Source organism: Sinocyclocheilus rhinocerous, unplaced genomic scaffold, assembly GCF_001515625.1.
Source record: "Sinocyclocheilus rhinocerous isolate Xijiao unplaced genomic scaffold, SAMN03320098_v1.1 scaffold3292, whole genome shotgun sequence".
Lineage (NCBI taxonomy): Eukaryota > Metazoa > Chordata > Actinopteri > Cypriniformes > Cyprinidae > Sinocyclocheilus > Sinocyclocheilus rhinocerous.
Genome location: NW_015662922.1, coordinates 14159 through 24599, shown reverse-complemented (window position 1 = coordinate 24599; position 10441 = coordinate 14159). Strand labels below are relative to the sequence as shown.

General features: G+C 36.3%; 1 protein-coding gene across 1 annotated transcript in view; it reads left to right on the top strand.

Moving 5' to 3' along the window:
• LOC107728334 (peroxisome proliferator-activated receptor alpha-like) overlaps window positions 1-10441 on the top strand; it is a 48766-nt gene that overhangs the window by 29860 nt on the left and 8465 nt on the right. Inside the window, exons 4-5 of the mRNA XM_016538474.1 lie at window positions 2170-2308; window positions 8314-8513. Coding sequence (XP_016393960.1) covers window positions 2170-2308; window positions 8314-8513 — 339 coding nt within the window. The remainder of the gene's footprint in view (window positions 1-2169; window positions 2309-8313; window positions 8514-10441) is intronic.

Sequence of the window (10441 nt, the reverse complement as noted above, 5' to 3'; positions counted from 1 at the left end):
TGGTTTTATCTAAACAGTTTTTAACAACAGGGGATTGTAAATCACACAATTTTAGTGAAAGTCAGTGACTGGGAGACTTGAATGTTTTTTTAAAAATCTTTTATGTGAAGAATTGTTTGGGAATCGAATCGTGACTCCAGAATCAGATCGAATGGAATCGTCAGGTGCCTAAAGATTCCCATCCTTAATATTAATGTAGAATTTAATTGATGTGCTTTACATCAAAAATAGCTTTTGGAATCAGAATCTTGAGCCCTGACTGTCCATTTCCTAATACCTGACTCGTCTGCGTCTCCATCTGCTCAGTCATGTTTTGGACACTCTCGACCTCTCCTCCTCTTCCTCCTGTCCCTGGTGCCTCTCCGTCTCCCTCCGTATCTCCCCATCTAATCTCCCTTTCGAAACCGCAGTGTTTCTAGGGACGAAATGGCTCAATATGAGTGAAGCAAGAGCGATTAGTTTTTACAGCCCCGTCCCTTCTTGTCAGCCTGCACTTAAACCTCTGCTCTGCTGGCAGACCGCTGGTCGTCTTCAGGACTTCGCCAGATTGTGCAAGACACTCGATTTCATTCTTTGGATGCATTTATGACCTCAGGAACTGTTTATTCTTTCCAGGGAATAACGCTCTGATGTTAAGCTGGAGTTTATGGCTTTCAGCAGCGGTTCATCGTCAAATAAGTTTGAATATAAATGTTGTTTTTTTTGGTAATGGTTGGTAAGATATTTTTGTGTTTTTGTTCACCAAGGCTGCATTCAATTGATCAAAAATACTATAAAAATACTATGAAAATTATGAAATATTCCCCCGGTTTCAAAGACAAGGCTTAAGCCTAGTCCCAGACTAAAGTGTAATTCTGAGCTGTTTCAACTGAAAGAAACTTGCACTGACTGATCTTAAAACATATCAGTGCCTTTGTTTGGTCTCAAGATGCACACCAGTGATGTTTTTTCTAAGGCATGTTGATCAAAATTACTTAAATGTCCTTATTGAACTATGACCTAATCCTGGCTTAGTCTGAGCCCTGTCTGTGAAACCGGGCCATTATTCGAATTAAAATGAACTTCTTCTATTCTAGTCTTCTATTCGAATGTGTTAAAATATATAATTAATATACTTTCTTCCTGTGATGTAAAGCTGAATTTTCAGCATCATTACTCCAGTCTTCAGTGTCACATGATCCTTCAGAAATCATTCTAATATGCTGATTTGCTGCTCAAGAAGCATTTTTAATTATCAATTTTGAAAACAGTTGTGCTGCTTCCTATTTTTTTGAATAAATTTTATTACCATGATACATTTTATTTTTCAGGATTCTTTGATGAATAGAAAGTTCAAAAGAACAGCATTTATTTGAAATTTTGTAACATTTTAAACGTCTAATATAATATAAACATAACATAAATGTCGTTTAATTTAAAAGCATATTTTGTGTTGATATATTTACTATATTTACATGTAAGAGCATCAGAAAACACAAAAATACAGAGCAAGGCGTGTCCAAAACAAGTAAAGAAAAAAATGTATTATTAAATTAAAATGTAATTTAATTTAATTTGCATTCATTTAACTTTAAATTAATTTAAATAAACATTTAAAATCTATTAAAGCAATAATAATTTTAGTACTTTCCATTTGTAAAATATTAAATGAACTGCATTATGTAAAAATAGGTATAGCAACATGGTTATTTAATATATATAAAAAATATTATGCTTCTCCAGCAAGCATGACTATACTTCCATGCATATAATTTCCATTATATAAGGTTTTGATCAGGCCGTTCACTCCTAATGTTAAGCATGGGTCAGATTGTCAGCCTCGTTCCTATTTTGAATCTCTGTCACCAGAAGCTGTGTTTCTAAGAGAGGAAACCCCGACAGATCCAAGGACAAATGAGGACAGACACAGCTTGCGAATGTGCTGCCAAGCTATTTCCAGAAGCGCCTGGTTTAGATTGTGTACATGAATTTCTGGCCCGTTTAATAGCGAGATATGAACTCAAAATAGAAGGAGTTGTCTTTATGGGGTACAGTACAGAACGAAACCGATATTTACAGCTAGCGTTGAACTTACATTGATCTGGTTGGTCTGGGAATGCTTGTAGGAATGCGTGCTATTCTGGTTTTTCAGAATGAACTCAAACAGAGTTCTGTTTCTCCGTCTTGTAGGGTTTCTTCCGCCGGACCATTCGCCTCAAGCTGGAGTACGATAAATGTGAACGACGCTGTAAGATCCAAAAGAAGAACCGAAACAAGTGCCAATACTGTCGCTTTCAGAAGTGCCTGTCGGTGGGCATGTCCCACAGTGGTGAGTGTGACCAACAAAAGCCCACTTCTGATGCTCATTCCATTGTTTTTCATCTAATTTCAACATTTGCAGAGGCTAGTCAGTGATTTCATATATACATTTATTTATTTGGACAAACACTAAGGTTATTTGGTAATTTAATCCACTTCTCTCAGTTTATGGGAATGGATCTATATCTATATATCTAATCTATATATCTAAAGTCGTTACATAGATCACTGCGAACTGTTGCACTTCATGGTAATGTGCACATATTTTAAATATGGACACTTTTATTAGTGAAATGCTGGAAACTGTTTACAAGAATAATATTACGTCACTGCTTCACTACAGCAAATGCAAGTTGTTAAGAATAATAAATCATGTGAAGACATTATTAGTTTTAACAAATATATATATATTTTTTAACATTTTTTTGCAATTATTTATTTATGGTATTGATAATATTTTTCTATTTACATTTTATATTAGGGTTTGCACAACTAATCAGTGTTATTGCAGTTACAGTGTTATTTTAGTATCACTGAGATACTATTATAACTTTATTGGTGTTTGTAATTTAATTCTATTTTTCTATTTTCTGTTTTCACTTTAATTTTAGTTGAAGTTTTAGTCATTTTGTTTTGTGCTTTTGTCATGTCTGTTATTTTTTTGTCTAGATTTGTATTAAATTTATTTCAGTTTTAGTAATGTTTAGTAATGTAATACTTGAAGTTCAAATGAAAATGAGGAATAATGCTTTGACAAACAGCTGAAATATAATAAGTTATTGTAAATTTAATTTTATTTCAGTTAACATTTATGTAGTGAAAATGTTTTTTATGGTTTTCGTTTTAGTTAACAACAATAACCCTGATTTGTAGTCGAGTCATGAGTTTACTTTATGTAAATACTAGTATGCTTATGTAATGTACACATTTTTAAAATGACATTTTGAGAGATAAAATGCAAGTAGAAAGCCATTTAAACTATAAATAGGATATTTAAATAATTAAATAATAAATAGGATGGTATTTCCTATTATTACATTTAATATGAACTTATTATTTGTCTAAGCAATAACAGAAATTTTGTTTACTGCTTCTTCACCATGAATTAAATGCCATGCGAATGCATGAGTTTTATTTTATTTTTACACTCTCCCTATGAGAAATTACCATCCAAATAGGGCTAAAATCTTCAAGCGTTGTAGCAAGGTCCAAAATAAATACTGTCCATCTGAACAACTTTTTGAGGAATTGCAAAATTTACATTTCAGTCCGTTCCTCACAAAAACTGTTGTTTGGCGTTAGATGTCTTGAAAAATAGCACATTTGTAGTATGAGCTACTTTTATGGTGATTTGTAAAGTTTGTAATTTGACAACACATGACCATTATTTGCTTATTAAAGTTCAATTCAGAGACAGAAAATATATAGATACACCAATACTGCACTGAAAATATAACAGCGTATGTATGGGTTGATGTTGCAGCAACGTTCTGGATAATCTTTGACTAAATGAGCTAACGTGAGAGTGTTTGGTTGTTTTGTCCTTGAGATATCAGTGCATTGACTTCCTGCGATGACCTCTTCATTGTTTTTAGTCTGGAGTCAAAGGTCATCATTTATTAAGGCCGCTAACACGTCCAGCCCTGCTGAAGCACTCATCTTATGCAGGCTTTATGGCCAGCGAAGGCATGTGCTGAAATAGAGCTATGGTCGAAGTCTGAAATCTGAACTGTGGACACTTGAAAACATTCCTCAAAGCGATGTAGGTTAGCTGCTAAAATTAGCAAGTTTTATGGTGTCTTTGGTCGTTTTGATAGAAATAGTCACTATAAATTGTGTTGGAAAAGAGACTTGTGTTACTAAATAAACAGGGATTGGTTGTTCCATTCTTTTCTTTATTAAAGCGGTTTATCTTTCAGGTTGACACACATCGTAAGATGATATAAACACATATGCTTGCTTTAGAATAGGCATCTGCTTCAGACTTGCTCATCCCAGTGAAAGTTAAAACCAGCGACCCTCGCCACTCCCTTCATCCTGTTGCATAAACCTTTTTTTGCATTAAATTGATCAAAAGGGGCATATAAAATGTTACATAAGATTTCTATTTCAAATAAATGCTGTGCTTGAACTTTATATTCATCAAAGAATCCTGAAAAAAATTGTACACAACTGTTTTCAACATAATAATCAGAAATGTTTCTTAAGCTTCAAATCAGCATATTAGAATGATTTCTGAAGGATCATGTGACACTGAAGACTGGAGTAATAATGCTGTAAATTCAGCTTTGATCACAGGAATAAATTACATTACTATATATTCAAGTAGAAAACAGCTATTTTAAATTGTAATAATATTTCACATTATTGCTGTTTGTACTGTATTTTTAATCAAATAAATGCAGCTTTGGTAAGCAGAAGAGACTTCTTTCTACCTTTTGACCTATTTTACACCTTGCAAGCCCCCAAAAATAGGCTTTTTTCTATTTCGCTTTCTACTGTGTAGTTTTTGTGTTCATGTTCAACATAACAACAATCCTGTTGCTGGACTCTTTTTTTTTTTTAATCTGTAAATGTTCTTCACAATCTCATAAAAAACATGTTATGCGACATATTGGAAAAAAAGCAAGAAAGTCTGACAGTGTTCTGAATTGATCATCTAATGTGGAAAAGTTTTGAACCGTGATCTTAATATGCCATAACAATACATATTCATGGAGATTAGTTTCAACATGTATGCGTGTGCATGCAGAAGTGTTTTTTTTTTCTTTTTCGAAACATGCATTTGTGTGTCATGCAGTGGAGGTTTGCAGGCCGGGACTGTAAGCTTATTAGCTGTTGGAGATTATGGCGTCTGCATTAGGATTGTATTCAGGTTTTAAAGATGTCTGCATTTGCATGCACCATATACTACTTACAGTAGAGACCTAAGAAACTATCCAAAACACACTAGCAACCACATAAAATCATTTAGAGCAACTCTTCAGCATCATAAAAGATAGTTTTGCATTGGCACCACTGGCTAAATCTAGTTTCTGATATGTTGTGTATTTATTCTGGAGCAGCTTCACACGATCAACAGTGTGCATGGAAGAAGAAATCAAAAGTATTTATTTAAAACAAAACCAGCGACACTTGTTAAGTGGAAAAATCAAACTATTCAGAGAATGGAATGGAAAAATAAATACAAAGTTTCTTTGTATTGGTGAAATAAATAGTATATATATTTGTTTCAGTTCCATTCTCTGAATAGTTTGATGTCTCCACTTCACAAGTGTCGCTCGTTTTGTTTTAAATACATCTATTTTCTGAAATGCTGAATCAATGTTCGACACCATAATACCTACTGCTGCTCTGCCTGTCCAATGTTCAAAACTGCATTTGAACACGGTCCAGATTGAAACTCATGTTACTCAATTCCTCTGGGCAAGTTTCTAAGGCACCAGACATCCTGATCTGACAAAATCTGTAAATAGTGGCCTTGGATTTCAGCAAATATTAATCATCCATGATCAGCAGCGCATGTGGTTGTTTTGCAAGAGAATCCTCAGAGTGAAGGTTTACAGACACAGCTTACAGTCCACTTTTATGTTATCCACACTTGCATCAAACTAACAATAGGGATATTGAACAAAAGCACGCTGAACGTCATGCCAAGTAAGTCACACAGCAGGTTGTTAGTAGTCAGGCAGAGATTAACTTTTATGTTATTTGAACTCTTGGAAGGCTGTCAAGAACTAACCACAAATGATCACGTCAAGTTTTATCAGCATATCACTGGAGAAACTTCAGATATCGGTTTCGTTCCAAAATATAGAGAGGTTCCTACAGAGGCTGCAGCATTATAAGTAGGGCTGCCCCCGACTAAAAATTCTTCTAGTCGACTAATAGTCGCTCTTTTAAGCCATTAGTCGACTAATTGCATGTTTATATTCATTTAATTACTTAAAGGGATAGTTCCCCCAAAAATGAAAATTCTGTCATTCATTACTCACCCTCATGTCGTTCCAAACCCGTAAGACCTTCGTTCATCTTCGGAACACAAATTAAGATATTTTTGATGGAATCCGAGAGCTCTCAGACCCTGCATAGACAGCAATGCAACTGCAATGTTCCCAGGTCCAGAGACATAATAAGGACATCGGTAAAACAGTCTGTGTGACATCAGTGGCTCAACTTCAGTTTTGCGAAGCTACGAGAATACTTTTTGAGCGCAAAGAAAACAAAAATAACATAATTTTTTTAACAATTCTTCTCCCCCAAGTTACGTCTTCCGCCATTTTAGAGAGTATCACAATGCATATGCACGCTTTCCCCTAAGCGTAAACAACGCTGATTATGCAGATTATGTTCATGCACGCGCTTTCTCCCCCGAACGTAAACAACACTGATTATGTCGATTGTGAAGAATTGTTAAATAAATAAATTATTATCCAGGTGGATGCTGCACATTGGTGGTGGTTGAGGAGATTCCCCTTCGAATGATGTATTACTCTTATCTGTATGAGCAAAAATGACGTCGTATTTTAAGTTGTTTATCAGGAAAAAATGCCAGTATTTGCGCCGGCGCCTCCATATCATGCATGCTAATAGTTGCACGCTAATATCCTGCATGCTAATAGCTGCACGCTAATATCCATGCTAATAGCTTCCACACTTTGCACAAACACTCGGACATGCATTTAATAGTGCACATATATCTAGATTAATGTTAGAGTGAGCAGCCGTGTAAAGCTGCTACTGCTTATGTTTCACAATCAAATGATAAGCAATATTTTAGGTCGATGAATGACAGGCGAGTGTTTTGATTTCCTGCACGATATAAAGTAATTACCTCAAAGACCAGCCGTTAACGATCTGTCCGCCATGAACACAGACCTTTTTACTTCAGCGACTCATCGACTTAATAAAATTTCAGTCGACTAAGGCCGCGTACGATAGTGCAGGCGCAAGGTGAATGTTGAGACAGTCGAACTCATCTATTCACGCTCATCCGCGGTTGAGTATATTTGGATGCGGCTGTGCACGAGGCAGAACAGAAGTATAGCCAGGTCTAAATAGGATAGATCACCCAAAAATGAAAATTCTGTCATTAATTGCTCACGCTGTCGTTTCAAACCCGTAAGACATTCGTTCATTGTCAGCGCCGTTAGCCTCGTGGTTAGTTTGTTGACACATAGCATAACTGCGCTCACGGTGACCCGAGTTCGATTCCCATCTCGAGGTCCTTTGCCGATCCTGCTTTCCTGTCGTCTCTCTACTTTCGTATCTCAATTAAAAAAAATAAAATGCATAAAAAGCCCATAAAAATAATAACTAAAAAAAAAAAATGTGTTCATCTTCGGAACACAAATTAAGATATTTTTGACGAAATCCGAGAGCTTTCTGACCCTGCATAGACAGCAACGCAACTACCACGTTCAAGGCCCAGAAAGGTAGTAAGGACTTTGATCAAATAGTCCATGTGACATCAGTGGTTCAACTGTAATGTAATGAAGCTACGAGAATACTTTTTGTGCGAAAAGAAAAGAAAAATAACAACTTTATTCAGCAATTTCTTCTCTTTCGGGTCAGTCCGCCGCCCTTATCGAGAGTACCGTGATTGAACATGAATGAATGTTGTGCGAAAAGAAAACAAAAATAACAACTTTATTCAACAATTTCTTCTCTTTCGGGTCAGTCCGCCACCTTTATCAAGAGTACCATGATTGAACATGAATGAATGTGGTAGTTGTGTTGCTGTCTATGGAGGGTCAGAAAGCTTTCGGATTTCATCAAAAATATCTTAATTTGTGTTCTGAAGCTGAACGAAGGTCTTACGAGTTTGGAATGACATGAGGGTGAGTAATTAATGACAGAATTTTCATTTTTGGGTGAACTAACTGTTTAAGCTTCATCTCATTGACTAATGTTTAGTCGACTATTAGGTGAGCAGCCATAATTATATGTCTTACATGGGACATTCGTTTGGTTGTATTCTCTAAGTTGAGGTTCTTGTTTGTATCCTGCGAACAGCCATCCGCTTTGGGCGAATGCCACAGTCGGAGAAGCTGAGGTTAAAGGCGGAGATCCTAACGGGGGAACGAGAGGTCGAGGACCCGCAACTGGCCGATCAGAAAACCCTGGCCAAGCAGATCTACGAGGCCTACCTGAAGAACTTCAACATGAACAAATCCAAAGCAAGGACCATCCTGACGGGCAAGGCAAGCACGCCGGTAAGAGCATCCAGCCATGTGCTTCATGTATTAGAGTTGATGTGTGTCTTTTTCTGGATCTATTTTGTCTATAATTGTAGAAACATACTTGCAACAACTTAGCAACACCATAGCTACAACCAAGAACACCTTAGTAAAGCCCTAGCAACCACTCAGAACACCTTAGCAGCATTTTGAATCTAGAACATTTTGAATCTCTTTTAAGTTTTCAGGCAGCACGTCAAGCCAAGATCGGTTTATTTTGATGAATTTTATTTAGAAAATGACTTTTGTTTTTGCAGTTTGAGGACACAGGTTTGAATCCAACCTACTCAGTGCTGGGTAGATTACTTACAAATTGTAGTCTTTTACTGATTCTAGATTACATGACAAAAATTGTAGTTAGTAACATAATCCATTACATTACACATTTTAGGTAATATGTTTAGACTAATTTTGGATTACTTTTAGATTACTTTTGACCTAACTTGTTCATCACATTGATTTAAATAGGATAAACTTGTATTATATTGATAAAAATATACCAAGAGAAAGAAAACATATTCCATTCCTTGTAATTAACCACATGAAGTGCATTAAACATTATATTACATCAAGGTTTCCCAAACTGGGGTTTGTAAATGTCAAACGATTAATCGCGATTAATCACATCCAAAATAAAAGTTTTTGTTTACATAATATATGTGTGTGTATTGTGTATATTTATTATGTATAAATACACATAGAGTATATATTTTGAAAATATTTACATGTATTTATTAGAGCCCGACCGATATATCGTTTTGCCGATATCATCGGCCGATATGAGCCTGTCGCAGATACATCTGTATCTGTGAATATGCCGCCGATATTAACATTTTTTTTACAGAACGTATAATGCAGATTAAATGTTTCTGAATGGTGCAATTACTTAGTTTGTCCAGCAGAGCGCACTCCATTGTTTGCTACTGGCGACCTAGGTCAGCGTAGTGTAGAGATGCGCGGATGAGCTCAAACTTTACCCGAGTCCACTGCTTCAACTTATCCACCCGCACCTATATTTGATCGTCACATTACAATGATTCTAATTCTTAGTTTTGCATGATGATATGATGAATGGATGGTTCATTTTTAACAGCAGATTTAGTGACGTTAGAGACTAGAGCTGATCTGCGCATCACGGCACGCGTCTGCGGCGCATTAAAGCCTGTGTTACGGCCACTGGAGCTGATCGCGGCCACTTAGTCAATGCTGGTGTTTATAACGGCCGGTCCGTGGCTCAGAACTCATGCTTATCACATCGGTCACATCACATCACGCGGCTCGACAAAATACAATAGAATTTCTATTCTATATTGTCGCGCCGCGCCGCTCACGTCCGGTGTAGAATAGAACCCATTATAATCAGTGATGTTGTCTACATTGGATGCAGTAAACTGATGCCTCGCCTCGTTCTATTTATGACGTGCTGACACAAAGTTCAAATGATTTTCAACGGTCGCTTTTTCGCGTCCTATTGCGGCACAGACACGGTGCCAGCATAGTTTGTCAGTACAGTCAGTAACGTAGCAGATTGTAAAGTTAGTATCTTTCTGCAGTCCAATAGACGGCAGTGCGGTGGTGGCTTGAGTCTGTTGAATGGTGATTTAACGCTACGTTGTCACCTAGTTGGAGAGACTCAATGCTAATAAACTAAACAACAATGTCCTTTTACTCTCACAATGAGCTTATCATATTCGTTTGCTACATTAGTAGGGCCTTATGATTTCCGCGATGCAGAAAACATGGACGGAATCGCGGAGTCCAGTTATAAAAACGGAATTTACTGTATAACGTGGAATTTCATGGAATTTGTCTTATTTTTGATGAATAAATAAAAAACAGGTCAGTACATATATATATATATATATATATGGACTGTGTCTGTGAATATTAAACTGCAAAAAGAC